Below are 19,642 nucleotides of genomic sequence, written 5' to 3' on the forward strand. Positions count from 1 at the left end.
AAGAATTTAAAACAGACTGAGACCAATATGGCAATTAATTTCAATGTAGTCTCTGTTGTGTCTTAGGGTATAATTTCTTTAGGTGGTGAGTAATTAGGAACAAGTGGCATAGATGATATTTCTATACTTCCGGTTACAAAATTGATCAAATACTTGTAGAGGGGCAATGTAGGGGGGTGATATCTAATCTGTCAGGTTATGATCACTCGCTGGTATTTCTGAATGAACCCACATACACCCATTACGGCTTTTAACCTCCTAGGAACTGGCAACTCTTAAAATGATAGAGAGAAAACAGGTGCAAGACTATATTGGGTTGCTGGTTACAATAATAATGTATAAATACATAGAGACATTGGTGTATATACTATATATCTGCAAAAGGTGCAGACATAAGCCATTTAGATCCAGCCGGCGTTTCTTTTTTCCCTGCAATCCAATTTAGACCCCAGAAGGCAGCTTTTCCCCTACCTGCTAGAAAAAAACCCAGCAGCTTTATTGTGCAGACAAGTTTTACAGACAGTGGCCGACACCATAACTTTCCCTGCCATAATGATTTAATTGCCTGGGGGATTCTGTACTGAAATCCTTCTCTGCCACAGTGATGGGATATATATTTCAAAGCTACTTCTCTCTGTAGTAGAACTGTCAACAGATTCTGATGTGCTCGAGTCTGTTGAAAAGTTATAGCAGGCGAAATAAAAATTGAGTTTTGCATGTGTCGTATGATAGGAAAGCAGTAACTTAAATGGAAATGATTTAGTTTGTGACCCATTCTGAGCATTTACATGAAGGCGCTGTTTGTTGTTTATTCTTTGTCTCTGCTTCAATTGCTGCAACACCCCTGAAGTTCAGCTCTTCTTCTGGATGGGAGCTGTAGGCACAGTGATTGCTGGGCTTTTTCCAAGGAACATTAAAGCCTGTGATCCCATCAGAGAGATATAACAGAGCTGCTTGCTGTGGGTCTCCATGCAGGAGGTGATTGGTTCTCACAGGAGGGAATGCTGCACTCAATGCCAACGTTCTTGGGCTCAATCCCTCATCACCCAGGCAACAGAAGGAGGGAGAGCGTAGCAAACAAGCAAGCCCTCATTAAACCTAGCTTTTAATTAGCTGGCACGGCATGAGTCAGGAAGCCCCAAGATGAGAGCAGAGATAAGTTGGGTGCGTTCTTTACACCCCCGAAGGTGGCACAAAATGTACAGCTTGCTAAATGGACTGCTTGAATACAGCAATGTTCTGAAAGTCTAGAAGAGTTACGAAGGCCTATGAGGTTCCTTTTGGAATGATACTGTTTCAGTCTATCGGAAAGATGGTCTGTCTGTTTATTTCCTGCCTTCACGCCTGCTTGGTAAAGATGGTAAATGACACCCAAACCGTACAATGATCTTTGCACAAAATGGTGTAGAGGAAATCTTGTACTGTGGTCACTCAGTCTTGGTCTCTACTTTCTCCTGACAGGGGCATTCCTCAACCGTTGCACCTACATCTGTGCACTGAAGCTTTCTCTGCTCGGGTTTCTAAGGAAAAAAACAAAGAAACAAAAAAAGTCAGTGCTCCTCCTTGTGAAACATAAAGCACACAACTGTCCCATGAACACAGTGCAACAGATCTTCCTGCAGTGGAATCAGTTTTAGGAATAACATGACTAGAAGGTCTTCTAATTTTAAAAATGAGCAGAGATATTTTTAAAATGCACTAGCCCTGCACTGAAATTATTAAAACTTATGAACCCTGTTGCTCTGGCAATGAAAGAATAAAAGCAAGGGAGGGCTTCTGAAGAGGAGACAAGGCAGCTGCTATGACCTTTGAACAAATCCACTCTCCAGGCAGTGAAAGCTGGCTTTTTTGCATAATGAATGAGGACAGGATTCAAGGCAAACTCTGAACTGCCATTTAGGAAACAGGAAATGAAGGGGAGAAAAACGCTACATGCACGATATCAGGGGGGAAATTCATATTCATATTCATATTCATACATATACATATTGTGACAGTGTGTGTAGAAAAAAGCATGCATTTAAGCTGAATAATATGGGCTGAAGGGGGATGCCTACTCCAGATAGGGTTAATATTCCCTCCCACTAAAGTAATTAGGTGGCAGCTCAGAGCAGAACTGCTACTGCAGGTTAAAGGGTGTGATCCCATACCTATAGCTCTTCCCTGTATGTCTGGAAGAGACACAGTCAGGGTATTCCTGATGTGGGAACAAAAGCCTGAGAGAGGACCAAGGGGCCCATGGAACCTGAAACACAGAGAGTGCCTGATAAAGAGAGACAGAGGGCCTGAGCTTGAGAGAAAGCAAGTGCCACTGGACTGGTGACTATGCCCGAAGAGAGGCTGAGTGTTTTGATGAAGGTGCAGCATTAAAGCTGACTTGGAACTGTGAGTAACAGGGTACTGACCTTGTAGTGGACCAGAGATTGGGAGAGGCCCCGGGGTAGTCAGAAAGATTACATTTTCATATATGAGAGACTACTATATTCTGATGCTATATTACCCTGTTAATGTGTTTTTTGTTTAATAATTAAAGGCAACGTCTTTATTTTTCTGTATTTTTGTGTGTCTTCTCTGCATAAGATACTCATTTGCTTACGATTACAAAAGCCAATCTTCCCACAATATATGTAAATATACATGGGTAACGGGACAGTTGTAGGTCTAATTTAAATTATCCCCATTGCCCAACTAACCAATGTGCAGAGCCACTGATTGGAGAATGCTAATGTGTATACAGGTATAGGACCAGTTATCTGAAATCCTGTTATCCAGAAAGCTCAGAGTTACAGAAAAGGTCATCTCAGATAGACTCCATTTTAATCAAATACAGGTATGAGATCCGTTATCCTGAAACCTGTTATCCAGAAAGCTCCAAATTACGGAAAGCCCCTAGACTCCATTTTATCCAAATAATTCAAATTTTTAAAGATGATTTTCTTTTTCTCTGTAATAATAAAACAGTATAATTGTACTTGATCCAAACTAAGATATAATAAATCCTTATTGGAGGCAAAACCAGCCTATTGGGTTTATTTAGGGGCCGATTCACCAAGGGTCGAATATCGAGGGTTAATTAACCCTCGATATTCGGCTGGGAATTAAAATCCTTCGATTTAGATCGAATGAATAATCCTTCGATCGAACGATTAAATCCTTCGAATCGAACGATTCGAAGGATTTTAATCCAACGATCGAAGGATTATCCTTTGACCAAAAAAACGTAGGCAAGCCTATGGGGACCTTCCCCATAGGCTAACATTGAGTTCGGTGGGTTTTAGATGGCGAACTAGGGGGTCGAAGTTTTTTCTTAAAGAGACAGTACTTAGACTATCGAATAGTTGAACGATTTTTAGTTCGAATGCTTCGATTCGAAGTCGAAGGTCGAAGTAGCCCATTCGATGGTCGAAGTAGCCCAAAAAACACTTCGAAATTCAAAGTTTTTTTTACTTCGAATCCTTCACTCGAAGTTAGTGAATCAGCCCCTTAATGTTTAAATTATTTTCTAGTAAACAAGGTATGAAGATTCAAATTAGAGAAAGATCCGTTATCCAGAAAACCAGAGGTCCCGAGCATTCTGGATAACAGGTCCCATACCTGTACAATAAAGAAACAGGACATTCCTTATCTGTATTACACGTGGACCTAAGGGGAAAATAAATGGGTAGTTATATATATTTAAGTTTTATCTTCTTCCCCAGTAACATGACCAAGTAATTCTGTACAGAGACAGCAACCTGAGCAAATTGCAGGCATGTTTGGGAGGTATCTGCAAACTAGCAGCTTCATAATTCAGACTTCAAGGCATACCTGGCATCTCCATAAAATATTGGCATCATGTCAGTCTGAACGGAATGCTTAAGGCCTCACCATTTACTGGAAAATAAAAATTTCTCATTTCCAACCCAAAATGGGAAGTGTTTTATTTGCTTCAGTATTCCATAAATTAGTGCCTTCTGTTCCCCTTTATTGAATCCACCGTCAGCAGTGCACATGAGAATAAGTAATGTTTCAGATTTTTCTGTTATAGGAAAGGAATTCTGGATATCAAACATATACCGGTACTTAGCAAACAGATTAAAAGAAGAGGATTTTTCATGGCCACAAGGTGGCACAGTTGGTGCACAGAATTAATATGGATGTGCACAATTTAAAAAGCAAAACCCACATCTTCCTTGGGACCAGAACAGACACAGTAGAAAAAAAAGCAAAAAGTAGATAAGAGGATATAGAGCAAGCAAAGAAAAAAATATATAAAAAGAAGACTATTAGAAGGATGACAGTAGATGTGAGGCCAGTAGAAGGCAGGCGAGACTTGAGCACAGGGGAAATAATGTTCAAGCTGAGCAGATGCTGCGCTCAACAAACAAACACATGGACATTATGTGCTATAGTCTTTTGGGACACCACCAAGAAAAAAAGTCACCTGTGTGCGCCGGACTGTTGCACGAGTGGGCCGGTGGGATTCATGGTTCACTGTCCATGGACCAAGGGACTCATTGGCGTAGAAATCCATGGGATAAGTAAGCTGCCATTCTGCTTCTTTCAGAGCCACTGATGCCTGCAAAACAGCAGAGGATATCAGATCACCCCAAAGCAACGTTATATATATATAAACAGCAGTATTTCTAGTGTGTACAATGATGTCTGGGACCTTGACCTCCAACTAACAGAAGAAATACAGTACCAATCTACCTTAGCCAGTGACTGCAGGAATGTTATATGAGATGTAGTTCTGATGATGCCAGGGGAACAGTAAAGGACGTTATGTTACCCATTACCATTCAAATACACCGCATGAGGGCAAATGGTATTGTGCACAGCTCAGTATCTTCATATAGTCAGGGATACTAGAGGAATCCAGTCTGTTCTACCTCTTAAAACAAAGAGTGGGTTTCAGGGGATAGTCAGATCCTAGCCCAAGGAAAACTAAGGAATCTACTGTGTATATGAGGTGTATTTTCTTGCTAGATTAGTTTGTAACACAGCGCTGCATAGTAAACAAAGTAATGCTACTCAGAAGCAACCACCTAAGTACTGGCTTCATGTTCTTCTATTATAGAGACTGATACTGGGAAAACCTTTTGTTTCTCATGTCATTGCTTCTGAACTCCACCACTCACTCAGAACCTCACACCTAGACAGTTGTGTTCTGGAGAACTAGGGAAGGATCCAGATACACATGATGAGTAAAGCCACACATTGTGCTTAGAATAATGCACATTCTGATCTGGCTTGCTGGCAAATCACTCCTATTATTAGCGCACTCAGCCAAAGATTAATGGGCCACCAACCTGGTCTGATTGTTTGGACAGCTACTGAATGATTAGATCAGAGCCCATATTGGCCAATTTGTCTTCTAGTGTTTGATTTATCCATCGAGAGAGAGAGAGAGAGAGACAGAGACAGAGAGAGAGAGAGAGAGAGAGAGAGAGAGAGAGAGAGAGAGAGAGAGAGAGAGAGAGAGAGAGAGAGAGAGAGAGAGAGAGAGAGAGAGAGAGAGAGAGAGAGAGAGAGAGAGAGAGAGAGAGAGAGAGAGAGAGAGAGAGAGAGAGAGAGAGAGAATGCCTTAAATATACATTATATAACCCATTGGCACACCTCATATGGAGTGAGCAGAGGTTTGGAGAATGCTGTCCCCCAATCAATGGATAGTCTTGGGCAGGCAACCTGCACCCACCTGCAAAACAAAATACAAATAATAAGCAATTGTCAGAGTGCTGGAGAGCAGAGTAAAAACATAAAGGTGTGGTTCACTTTTAACTTAACGTTTGATATGTTATAGAATGGCTAATTCTAAGCAACTTTTCAATTGGACTTCGTTTTTTCTTTTTTACAGTTTTTAATTATTTGCCTTTTTCTTTTGACTTTTTCCAGCTTTCAAATGGGGGTCACGGACCCCATCTGAAAAACAAATGCTCTGTAAGTCTACAAATGTGTTGTTATTGGTACTTTTTATTACTCATCTTTCTATTCAGGCCTCTCCTATTCATATTTCAGTCTCTTATTCAAATCAAATCAACAGATTGCTGAAATTGCAAAGTAGAGAGCTGCTGAATAAAAAACAAAATAACTCAAAAAAAAGAATAAAAAAAAAGAAAACCAACTGCAAATTGTTTGAGAATATCATTCTCTACATCATACTAAAAATGTATGTAAAACCGATTTAATGGTTTCAGTTTCAATGAATTAAGAAAGCAGAAAGAAGGGGCTTATCTTCCTTTTATTTCTGTAAAGCATAATACACCAGCTTAGGACATTGCAACTTGGCATATCTGTAATTATATATGAGTGAGAGCTGCCATGTTGCTTGCCTCAGTTATGGAAAGCCAAAAACATTTGTTTAATCAGCTGGACAAACACATGGAACACTGGCTGCTGGCGATCCTTAGTTGGAGAAGCAGAAAAAAGAGCTTTTTAAAGGCTCGCTTCTCAAAAACAGTTCATTTACAAATATTAAATTCAAATGTGCTCTGGGGAACATTTTTTTTTTTTTCACCAGTCTTTGGTGTCCCTTTAACAGGAACCATAAAAGCCCTTACAGCAAGCAGGAACCTGTGTCTCTAGTAGGGGAAGAGACCATAATTACTCGGAATAGGATATTTATACTACAAATAGCTTGTAAAGAGAATTGTATCATTCTCAAGTTACATACGTGCACGGTTACCAAATTAGCTGGTGGCCCAAACTGGACTAATATGATTGTTTGGCCCTGGTGCCAATGACTGGATCACGTGAGGGTGTAAAGAGATCTGAGAGCCAATAGGGCCCTTGCCAGAAGAATTTTAGGGCAGCCTGACTAGACATAGGTTGTGGAAGTCATTGTTTTCACCAGTGAGCCACCAATTGGATCAAAAGTTGCCATTATGGCAAGTAAAGTGGGTGATTCCATGGGCAGATTAACTGGGTTGGTAATTAATTTGTAACATCCAGTTGAGTCCGGCTGAGAAAACTGCTCCACCACAATTTGCGGTTTGTATCGCCTTTTCATAGAGGACACTTTGTGCTAACAAGCGTTTGGCAGGTAACCTCATCTTTTTGTCAGGGCAAAAATAATAAGCATCTCATTAATGCTCTTAACATTAACGTTGCACTCATAAACATAAACAGTTAAGGGATAATTCCCTCCGCTTCTCGCTCACTCTCTTCCCTTTGCACTAATAACTTAACTACCGGCTCCTAAAAGCTTTTGCAAGAGATAATGCAGTAAGTCCATTAAAAAAAAAGGTGTAATAGGAACAGAAGGTGGCTTCATATAATTTCTCTCTTTGGACATTGGGATATTGGATTTATCCAGCAATAAAATGCCGCACAAAATAAATAATCAGTGCAAACATAATTAGGGGAAAACAAAGCTATTTTCAGGGATTTTTACAGCAATAAATTCATATTATGTCTGTCTCTTTAGCCAATGAAGAAGATCTCCTAGGGCCCTAAATGGTGAAAAGATGGGGAATCAGGTAATGTGTTGGCATATGTCTGATGTTAATTGGGAGGCCCCTGGCAGTGTTGAAAACCGATTAGCTGTATTCACTGTGATCCAAAATCTGCTCTGGCATTTCAAGTACACCGAGGTCCAAATGGTGGCATCCCACTGGCCCAATAAGCTATGGCAGCTTTTACAGCAACCTCTTTGGAATTTGCCAGACAGGACCAGCTCACAAACCATACCCAGCAGGGGTTTCATTAGCTTCTTGTCTCTGCACAACTCATGGATGAATTCTTAGAAATGTAATTTTGAATTTATTGGATTTATTACAGGGATCCTAGTTTTAGAATACACGTCTTCAGCTTTTCCCAAAGCCAAAAGAAAGAATAAATTTCTATTGTGCCATAGTTCAGTTTGGATACCCCCCTTTAGTGAGCATTACAAGGATCCCAAGTACAGATATGGGATCTATTATCCGGAAACCCGTTTTCCAGAAAGCTCTGAATTACGGGAAGGCCATCTCGCATAGACTCTATTTTATGCAAATGTAATATCAAAACAGTACCTTGTACTTGATCCAAAATAAGATATAATTAATCCTCATTGGAAGCAAAACCGGCCTACTGGTTTTCTGCATTCTACATAGTCTGGATAACAGGTCCCATACCTGTACTTAAATGCAATTAATTCAGCTGTTTCCAAAGCCATAACATGCCAATGGGCACATATGGCAAAGAGAACAAAATTCTATTGTGCCATAGTTCAGGTTGGATATTTCCCCCATTTAAAAAGGAAAAAAAAAGATAAACTAACGAAAACCCAAATTAAGAAAAAAAATCAAACACATCAAATATCCATCTGAACTGCTTTTTTATGACCAAAATGTAACTCTGCACTCCTATTATGTAAAAGCAGCCAGAACAGTATGAACCTGAGCAGAACACACACTTACTGACAGTGAAGCTTGAATCCAGGGCCAACACCCAGTGCCAGCTGTGAAGTGCCAGTGCCAAGCTACCTGCCAGTCCCCTCCCAATCTCTCCCCCATGCTTAGGCTACACACTGAGTGACTTGTGGTTACAGCTTAGCTCTCTGTACTCACACTTCCACCTCTGGGAACAGCTTGAGTTTATTAGGGAAGATTTCCGACAGCAGCAGCCGCACGTAACGACAGCCGAGTGCCTGCAGACGTGACTCCAGGTGCTGAGCGGGAAAGGAAGAGACAGTGTATTAGACAATGCGAGGACGGCAGTTGGGGTAGGCAGTCATCCAAACCTTGTCCCACAGTGAATAACTGTGTGAGTTAATTAAGCTGGGTACTAACAAAGTGATGGAAATAATCAGCGAAACTTTGCTCAAAAGGTTGTATAATACAGTGCAAAACATATCTGTTATCTGTTAAACACAAAAGCCACAAATAAGTGATGTCATCTGTTATAAAACAGTGCTTACTGATGTCACTACTGTCACAGGACTTAAGAAAACTTTTTTTGAAGGAAACTATACCCCTCAAACAATTTAGGTCTTTATAAAAAGATATTGCATAAAACAGCTCATATGTAAAACCCTGCTTCATGTAAATAAACCATTTTCATAATAATATACTCCTTTAGTAGTTTGTGCCATTGGGTAATCCTAAATAGAAAACTGCCACTTTAAAAAATAGGGGCCGCCCCCTGAGATCGTACGATTCACGGTGCACACAAACAAACCATACATGTTAGGTCACATGAGCCAATTAACAGACAAAGTTCAATCTTTTGCTTCCGCACTTCTTCCTGTTACAGTTAGAGTTGTAGTATTTCTGGTCAGGTGATCTCTGATTCAGCACACAGACCATCACAAAATGGTGGTTCAAGGCAAGGACAATATTTACTTAAATATATATTCCAGTTAGATAAGATGCCACTTAATTTCATATAAACTATCTGTTGCTCGAGTATTTATTTTACCCCAAATACACTCTAAACCCTACCACCCAGCCAACCCACCCAAATTGGATGACAGTAATTTTTTACACCCATTCTCATACCTCCCAACATTTTAGAAATACAAAGAGGGACAAAAAAAACTTGCCGCGCGGAGCATGGGGATTTTTTTGACCACACCCATTTTTGTGGCCACCTCCCCCATTACAATGTTTATTTTACAAAATTTGGCAGGTTATGAAAGTTTGAATACATATCGGTGCTTTTTATGTGTTATTACTGTTTTGCTAATGAAGGTGAATTGCCCTTCAAAAGCGATACCGACACGATCCTATAAAACTCATAGGAACGAGTCCATATCTAGGATCTGCTGCACGCCGAATATTTTCAACTTAAAGCCCCCCCCCAGTCCCCTGAACCTTCATTAATGTGACCCTCCGACACTGCTAACGTATCTTCTGCATTGCTTGAGTGACGCTGGTTTGGGGGCGGAGCGATCCTTCCATAGGCTAATTGAAAAAACAATGAAAACAGGAATTCAGCCTATGGAAGGATCACTCCGCCCTCAGCCCAGTGTCACTGAAGCAATACAGGAGATCCGTTAGCAGTGTCGGAGGGTCAGGTTAATAAAGGTTTGCGGGGCTGCTTTGTGGGGGCTTTTAGTTGAAAATAGTTGGCACGCAGCAGCTCCTAGATATGGACACGTTGCTATGATTTTTATAGGAACATGTCGGTATCACTTTAAGCTGCAAGTTGCAGTTTCCCCAAGAGACCTGCTTATCTTAAATTGTTACAAAAACAGGACAGTTGGGAGGTATGCATTCTGAGGGCAGGGAGAGGAATGGGGTCATCAAATCTGCTAAGGCAGCAGGGCCAGAAGCACCCCTAACATAATCACCGCTTGCATTAAATTAAAGTTACAGAAATATACTTTTTAGAATAAAAGAAAGTTCAGGGAATAACTAAAGCATTGGAAGAAGGTCTGTGTGCCAGGGAATTACAATAAGGTAGGACTTACAGAGATATGCATGGTAACTGCAGGCTGGAAAGAGAACAGGTTATCTGGAGATCAGGGCAGAAATGTCGATGTTAAGTTGCGGATACAGTTTTTCCATGATATATAAAAAAGAATAATGATACAAATGTCAGAGTTCCAGCTTGCCTGCCTGTGAATTGGATCTATGTCATAAAGTTATTCTGTGTCTTACTCATACACCTCCTCCACCCCCAGCGCTCTATTTAGCTGAAGAACGAGGTTTTAGAAGGATCTTGGGAGGAACAAAAAAACAATGGCCGTCTCAGAGAACTTCCACGGAACCTCAGGTGTAGCAGCTGTAAAGCGCTGACAAACATCTTCTTTTCATTGTTCATAAAATACTTTACGCCTCGCTCCTGAAAAGACTCTATTAGAAATGACTGAATTGGCTTCAGCCTGAATCCTCAAATACCCCTTAAAATTCACAGGCGTCTGGCTAATGGCCCGTGGGAGATATCGGGATCTAAGAGCTGGCCTTTGGCTGCCAAGCATTTTATGGATTTTGGCTAATCAGAAGTATAATTGTAAATTTGCTGAAACAGCCCTCCCTACCACAGACGCCAGACAAAACTAGTTTTTAGGCTATTTCTACCCAATACAATGGAATTATTTAGAAACGTTAGCTTGCGCACAGACAGGGATTCCCGTGACACTGGTACTGATTGGGTTAGAGAGAGCCTTTCCGTAATTAGGAGACTTCTGAATAACAGGTATTTGGATAACAGATCCTCCCTGATCCTAACTTAACCAGTGTGAATCCTTATTTATGGCAAAACAAACCTATTGGGTTTAATTAATTTATAAGTGATTTTTAGTTGACTCATGGCATGAGCTTATGGAAAATTACAGATCCCACACATTCTGGATAGATCCTATACCTGTACAGGTATGGGAACTGTTTTCCGGAGACCCGTTATCCAGAAAGCTCTGAGTTACTGGAAGGCCATATCCCATAGACTCCATTTTAATTATGTAATTCACATTTTTTAAAATGATTTCCTTTTTTTCTGTAATAATAAAACAGTACCTCGTACTTGATTCAAACTAAGATATAATGAATCCGTATTGGAGGCCAAATAATCATAGACAGTGTGGGGATCTAAATAATGTTAGGATCCCTTATCCAGAAAACCCCAGCTCGCAAGCGTTTTGGATAACAGGTTCCATGTTTAGCTGCAGAAAAGTTCATCTTGCCAAGGTTTTGAGGGCACAAAAACTATTTTGCAGTAGAACCCTTACATGGCTAAGCCCCATACAGTTCCAGGTTTGCCAACGACAGCATTAAAGGGGTGGTTCACCTTTAAGGTAACTTTTATTATGTTATAGAATGGTCAATTCTAAGCAAGTTTTCAATTGGTTTTCATTATTTATTTTTTATAGTTTTGTAGTTATTTGCCTTTTTCTTCTGAAACTTTACAGCTTTCAAATGGGGGATGCTGACCCCATTTAAAAAAACAAATGCTCTGTAAGGCTACAAATGTATTGTTATTACTACTTTTTATTACTCATCTTTCTATTCAGGCCTCTCCTATTCATATTCCAGTCTCTTATTGAAATCAGTGCATGGTTGCTAAGTTAATTTGGACCCTAGCAACCAGATTGCTTAAATTGCAAATTGAAGAGCTTCTGAATAAAAAGCTAAATAACTAAAAAACCTTAAATAATAAAAAATTAAAACCAATTACAAATTGTATCAGAATTTGCTCTCTATAACATACTAAAAGTTATCTTAAGGTGAACAACCCCTTTAATGTACTAATGTGGGTCCCTGGGTTTTGACTGATTACTCTGGATTTTGAATCTGATTAGCCAAAGCTCTTGATCATAAACCAATGATCAAATAGATTTGTAAAAAAAGAGCAAACAAAACCACTGCACATTTAATATGTATAAACCCATGAAAAGCAGATCTGTTATCTGGCATAAAATAATACAACTCTACAAAAGCTTTATTTTTTTACAAAACAAATAAATTGTATTGTAAATAATGCAGTAATATGTTCATATTGTCATTTTCCGTTGCACAGGGCATTCAAGAGGCAATGATGATAAATAAATAAATGTGCAGAGCAGAAGGAGGCAATACACCGGTGCCCCACTCAGACAGCCCCCCGTTCCGCCTCAGTCTGTGCCTGCATTCCCAGGCTGGAAGTTAATTAGGCAGCTCTGTTTCCCACATGGAATGGGAGTGGAGAGATAAATAACCAACAATAACCATTCCAAGTTCATTTAATGAGAAGTGCAAATAATAATTGCGGTTCTGTAATTGCAGCCAATAGATTAATGAGGCCTGTCCTCGTTACACAGGATAGACAGAGGGATACTCATTAGCAGAAACACGGCAGGGTGCTGGAGGGAGTAAAATAAAAGACCCCCTCGAAACACAGAGACCTAATCACGTTTCTCTTACACATGCAGAATAATCCTCCCCCAGCCAGAAAAACGTGCCATTTTATGTTTTTCAGGGGACCAGAAAAAAAAGGTGTAAAATCCAGGAAAATGTAAAATCAGGGAAACGTATTGTGCATAATATATAGGTACATATAAAACAACAATGTAAAATGGGGGAAACTTAAAATCAGGGGATGTAAATTTGAGATTATATATATATATATATATATATATATATATATATATATATATATATATATATATATATATATATATATATATATATACAGTCTGTAGTGGAGCACTCGCAATATAAACAGCCGCCTGGGTGCTGGTTATAGCATAGCATAATAACCAGAAATAAAACCGCACTCCAAGGTCTTGATATGGTGAAAAAGGTGGTGAAGTTTAATTCAACGTTTCGGCACGCTTGACTCGGGCCGTCTTCAGGAAGTGAAGACTTCCTGAAGACGGCCCGAGTCAAGTGTGCCGAAACGTTGAATTAAACTTCACCACCTTTTTCACCATATCAAGACCTTGGAGTGCGGTTTTATTTCTGGTTATTATATATATATATATATATATATATATATATATATATATATATATATATATATACATATACATACACACACACACACACACACACACACACACACACACACACACACACACACACACACACACACACACACACACACACACACAGAGTAATATGCATGGACCCCAGCATACATGCCATGACCGTGGTATCTAGATTTTCAGCAACCCCACTTGTTCACCAATCCAGCTCTCACCACAGGAACTCCACTCATTACTGGGGCGCAGAACTCACTGCAGGCAGCAGCTTCAAGGCACATGTCCACAGCATCAAAACAGACAGACACTAACGCTAATCACCCAGCAAACCACAAAGGTAAAGACTAACTCTGAGAACTAAGGCAACAACTGCTACATACATACAGAAGTCAAAGATGTGATATAGAAACACAGCAACAATTACAGACATACTATAGGTACACAATTGTACATGTCCAGAGCCTTTACGCACAAAGTAATTACCCAAGAGCCACAGACCCAGCACTCACAGAGACAGACAAAAGAGACATATATATATATATATATATATATAAATATATATATATATATATATATATATATATATATATACTGTATATATACACATACTTGTGCCACAGCAATTATAAGCATGCCACAGGCACAAATCAATTACACAAGGGCCACAGACACACATGTACACAATTACACCCATTCCACAGACACAGAGCTGTGACAGATGTGCCACAGAGATAGAGAAATCATAGATGTACAGGTATGGGATCCATTATCTGGAAACCAGAAAGCTCCAAATTACAGAAGGGCCATCTCCCATAGACACAATTTTACCCAAATAATCCAATTTTTTCTCTCTGTTATAATAAAACAGTACCTTGTACTTGATCCGAACTAAGATATAATTAATACTTATTGGAAGCAAAACCAGCCTATTGGGGTTATTTCATGTTTACATGATTTTCTAATAGATGTAATGTCTGAAAATCCTAATTACAGAAAGATCCGTTATCTGGAAAAAAACAGTACTTAGATATGTAGCTCTGCCTACAACATGGCATAAAATATTTACCCGCTGCCTTCTAAATGCACCGGGTTGTCCATTATGATCTCAACTGGATTCCTGAATAAAACACCTTTAGAAGGAAGATTATTTCCCACTTGAACCCTAATAGAACTAATGATCCAGAAAAATTACTGGCCAAGAAAAAGTCTTTTAGTAAAATGCCCCAATTGTCACTTATTTGCAGCACAGTGTGGTTCTTAGCAACAAAGTACAGCTTTAACAAAGAGCTCCGCAGACAGCACTAACAGCTCCGCAGGCTGGCCTTTACCTAATCCTACCATATTTTCTCATGCACATTTATATGGACACATAAACCACCCTCGGCATGTAATCTACTAAAATACAGACAGAGCAAATACCCTGATTCCTGCAAATACACAATAACCTTTGCAAATGTCAAACAAAAACATGGCATCTTGAGAGAAATCTTTGCAAACAACCTGACACAGATCTCTTCATAAGAGCACAGTCTTAACCTTTCTCTTGCTTCATGACACCATGGTCACCCAGGGGGCCTGCAAATGTGATAATCACATTCGCCACTAGGGGCAGCAAAGAATAAAAAATTAGAAGCAGCTTCAAAAAGAAGCGTGAAGCATTTGTGAAGCATTACTGTTGCTGCAGTTGCTCAGATTTTGTGTTTGCTTTGGGAACACTGATGCCTTGCAGGGACGTAACTACACGGGAAGAAGACCCTGAGGCTGCAGGGGGCACCAGGAGGTATAGGGGCCCCATGAGGCACTAAATAATATGCAATTTCAATATATATTGGTAAAACAGAACAGCCCAGGGGCCCTAAAACCAATTTGCTGTGGGGCCCAGTAACATCTAGTTACAATGCTGATGCTTTGTACAGGTATAAGACCTGTAATCAAGAATGCCAAGGACCTGGGGTTTTCTGGATAAGGGATCTTCCTGTAATTCGGATCTCTATGCCATAAATCTACCAACAAATAATTAAAACATGAATTCAATCCAGTAGGATTAATTATATTTTAGTTGGGATCAAGTTCAAGCTACTGTTATTTTATTACAGAGAAACGGGAAATCATCTTTTAAAATTTTAATTATTTGATAAAAAATGGAGTCTATTGGAGATGGTCTTCCCTTAATTCAGAGTTTTCTGGATAACAGATTTCTGGATTTCAGTGGATTTCAAAATAATTCAACCCTTGCAGTACAGCCAGGAATTAAAATGGATTAAACTGGAATTTTATGTCACCGATTTACACAAAAAAAGTTGAAGGGGGCCAAAATAAGTTTTCTTAAATATAAAAAAAAAGTCTTTATCACCTTTGATGTGAACCCCTCTAGTGCAATCAAATGCCATCAGAAGTTACATTATTAGTCAAATGTGTAAATAAAGTGCCTCATCTGAAAATAAATATGTTATAATTAGAAGATACCGACATATCAAAACAAACATGAAGAACAAGGAACTATCAAAACAAGGCTGGCTTTATCAACCAATATGGATCACTTGGGTAGTGCCAATTTCGTTATTTCCGGCTGTTCACTGCTGCTGAAGCATGGAGGTTGCAGAATCACGGTATGGCAGGGACTGAAAAGCTGGTCATAATTGAGGGAAAAATGGCAATTAGACCTGAAACTGTGGCAGAAATTCCTTCTCCAGCAGGACAATGATTCTAAATAAGCAGCCAAAGCTACAATGGAGAGAAAGTGCTGGGGCAATTTTGCCAAAGTGATTGGGCAGAAAATGGTTGGATCAATTGTATAAGTATTGGACCTGTTATCCAAAATGCTTGGGACTTGGTGTTTTCTGGACAACGGATCTTTCCACAATTTCAATCTTTGGTTACCTTAAGTCTACAATAAACTCATTTAACATTAAATAAACCCAATAGGCTGGTTTTGCTTCCAATAGTGATTAATGATATCTTAATTTGGATCAAGTACAAGCTACTGTTTTATTGTTACAGAGAAAAGGGATATCATATTTAAACATTTGGTTTATTTGGGTAAAATGGAGTCTATGGGAGGTGGCCTTTCTGAAATTTGGAGTTTTCTGGATAACAGATCACATACCTGTCGTTTCAGCTTAATAGTGTTGGTGAAACTTTGCTGAATACTTAAAAAACCAAAATGTCTGAAAAAGCTCAATTAAAAAAATAAAGTTGAAAAAAAATCAAGAAACAGTTCACACATTCACATTCAAGTAAAAGAGAGCTGTATATTACAATAAAGGGGTTATTTATTAAGGTTTGAGTTGTGTTTTCCATGAAAATTCAAGTTTTCACGTTTTTTTTGCCCGAAAACTCGAATAATTTGAGTGATTCTAGTTTTTTTCCCACAGTAAAACATGATTAATTCAAGTTTTCGGCTTTCGGAACTCGAACTCGCAGAATTGAGTTTTTTCTATTCATGTTTTTTCTTAAATAAGAAACCTTTAGATTTGTGAAAAAAACTCTAACATTCGACCTCTGATAAATCACCTCCTTAGTGGCAGATTTATCATGTGGCGTAAAAACAGCGGAATAAATCGTCACCCATCACCATGTAAAAAAACTTTGTAAAAATGGAGCAATTTTTGCTTTGAGCAACTTTCTTACTTACAAAGGTGTGAAGTGGTGTAAAATAACGGCGACAAATCTGGCGTACGCATGACGTAAAATAAAACACACCTTGATACATTCGCCATTATTGTACAACTTGTACAGCAAATTAAATTTTCTGCATCATAATAAATCGGCCCCTAAGACATTGTCTTATGCACACTGCACAAATATTGTTCTGCAGATATACAGACAAGCTCTTCACTCGCAGACTCCCATACACGCCATTCAAGGGTTAATTATGTTGGACACATGCCTATTTTAATGAAATGCTTTTGGAACTACTGTAAGACAAGGAGGTGTGTGACAATGACCCCAGTGGCTCCTTATTTGCAAAGGCAAACATAACTGAAAGAAGAAAATCCTTGCCTAGATTAAGGGCTAAACATGTCTGCCTGGAGGAGGGGAATATAATTATTTTCATGTAGAGATCAGGGATCAGATATAGGGAGGAAGGGGGGCAGGAATGACTGAACACAATCCTTTAGGCATACCTTAATGTTTCTCTGGCTGCAAGGCCTGCAATGAACTGCAGTTTTTAGAGACACTTTACTCACAACAAAGAAATGTACCATCTTTAGCAAGAAGTGTGCTCCTTTCCATTTTAATCACACACGGTCACATCACTCAGCCCTCTTCAATTAATGGGAAGCAGAAATGCTGAAATATTTTCCACCAAGCTTTTTATACCTTGCATGGCCAAAGGCTTCGGCTTCTTAATTAACTCGACAGGCCAGATAGGTTTTTTTTTTTTTTTGAACTATACATTTTGTGATCCATGGAACTGGATTCCTTCAAGAGACGTCCTGTTTAGGCACTAAAAACCTCAGCTTCTATATTTCCCAGGTATCTCAGATATTATTCCTTCTGTACATCCACGGCGAGCAAAGGTGTCTCTATCTGGGGCAAAGTTGAAGGAGATTCCCTTTAAGACATCAGTTGTTATAATAAATATTAACTAAATATATTAAATTTGCCAAAAACGTCACTTCAGCATTTAAGAAAAAAAATCAGAAATAATCCACGAAAAAAAATTGTAACCTAATTTTTAAATAGCTTTTGACCGTACATAAGAAAATAAACTTAGTTACTCTACAAGCGTTGGATCAATTATCAGGGAAAACAGTTATCCAGAAAGCTCTGAATTACTAAAAGGCCATCCTTCCATAGACTTCATTTTATCCAATAATCCAAAGTTTTAAAAGTGATTTCCCTTTTCTTTGTATTAATAAAAGAGTACATTGTAATTAATTCTTATTGGAAGCAAAACCAGCCTATTGGGTTTATTTAATGTTTACATGATTTTCTAGTAGACTTATAGTATGAAGATCCAAATTACGGAAAGATCCTTTATCCGGAAAACCCCAGGTCACGACCATTCTGGATAATAGGTCCCATAACTGTACTTATTTAAAACCATACCTCTTCAGATGGCAAACGGCAATCACAAAGATCTTATTTTTGCTTTATTCAGTCTGCATAAGGAACATTGATTTACAATTGTCACTTACAGGTAAATGTTATCTCCATACTGCCCTTACCTCCATGATTTTGGGAGATCCTTGACGACCCAAAGTGCCCAGGATAAGCCCCCATGTTTTTGCATTGGTAGCAACTGAGATTGCCTCCCCTCTGTGTCTAAGCATGGTGCTGTGGTCATAATATTCCCGAGAGAATACCTTGCTGTATGGATCATACCTGCAAAAAGATAGGAACCAAATGTGTATATACCGAGACAAAACAAGATAAATTGCTAATGCCTGCACTGCATGACAGATGTGACTGATGCACACCTTCTTATTTACACAGATCTACAATCCCTGAATCCATGGCCAGTACGTGTGGAAAATAAGTGGTTATGAGCATCAGAACCCAAGTGTGATATTCCTTTTAAACAGAAATAAATGGTCCAACTTAGATAGAATCTGGTTTCTGCCAGACTGTTTTTAAAGGAGAAGGAAAGGTTAAAACTAAGTAAGCCTTATAAGAAAGGTCCACCTAAATATACCAGTAGACCCTTAAAGTAATACTGCTCAGAGTTCTCTGTCAAAAGAAACACTGCATTTCATTCCTTCTATTGTGTACACATGGGCTTCTGTATAAGACTTCCTGCCTTTAGCTTAAACCTTCTTGCCACGGGCATGAGCATGCTCAGTTTGTTCCTCTTCCTCCCCCCCCTTCTATGCTGTAATCTGAGCCCAGAGCTATAAGTGAGCAGGGAGAGGCAGGAAGTGATGTCACGCCAAGATAATACTGCAGCTGTTATCCTAAACAGAGAGCTTCTAGAGCTTTTGGTAATGGTATGGTAAAACATTCTACAGAATAAATATAGCATTCTATCTTGCACTATTGCAGCTAATCTATTGGCAATAAAATGCCTCTGTAGCTTTCCTTCTCCTTTAAGAGCTCAGCTGTATGCCAATATACAAACAGTGACATGCTTACAACAACAAGCAATTTTACTTACAGAAACACAAACACAGACTAAATATTGATGATAGAATTAGCTGTACCTTTCTCAAATAAAGATGTGCATTTTTTTTGTACCATAGCGATACAGATTTTGACTGGTGGAAGAAATATGTTGCTTTTTCTCAAAATTCAGGATGGTACCAAAAAAATCAAGATGGTGACAATGGTCCTTCCAAA

At 39.1% G+C, this 19,642-nt stretch overlaps 1 protein-coding gene across 1 annotated transcript in view; it reads right to left on the reverse strand.

Moving 5' to 3' along the window:
• Window positions 1–294: 294 nt before the first annotated feature.
• Window positions 295–19,642, reverse strand: part of dph1.L (diphthamide biosynthesis 1 L homeolog) — a 176,510-nt gene continuing 157,162 nt past the window's right edge. The window contains exons 8-12 of the mRNA XM_018246146.2: window positions 18,535–18,691; window positions 8,529–8,629; window positions 5,599–5,677; window positions 4,424–4,558; window positions 295–1,520 (exon numbers count right to left, since the gene is read on the reverse strand). Coding sequence (XP_018101635.1) covers window positions 1,428–1,520; window positions 4,424–4,558; window positions 5,599–5,677; window positions 8,529–8,629; window positions 18,535–18,691 — 565 coding nt within the window. The 3' untranslated portion in view covers window positions 295–1,427. The remainder of the gene's footprint in view (window positions 1,521–4,423; window positions 4,559–5,598; window positions 5,678–8,528; window positions 8,630–18,534; window positions 18,692–19,642) is intronic.

The sequence above is a fragment of the Xenopus laevis genome, chromosome 2L (assembly GCF_017654675.1).
Source record: "Xenopus laevis strain J_2021 chromosome 2L, Xenopus_laevis_v10.1, whole genome shotgun sequence".
NCBI classification, from domain to species: Eukaryota; Metazoa; Chordata; class Amphibia; order Anura; family Pipidae; genus Xenopus; species Xenopus laevis.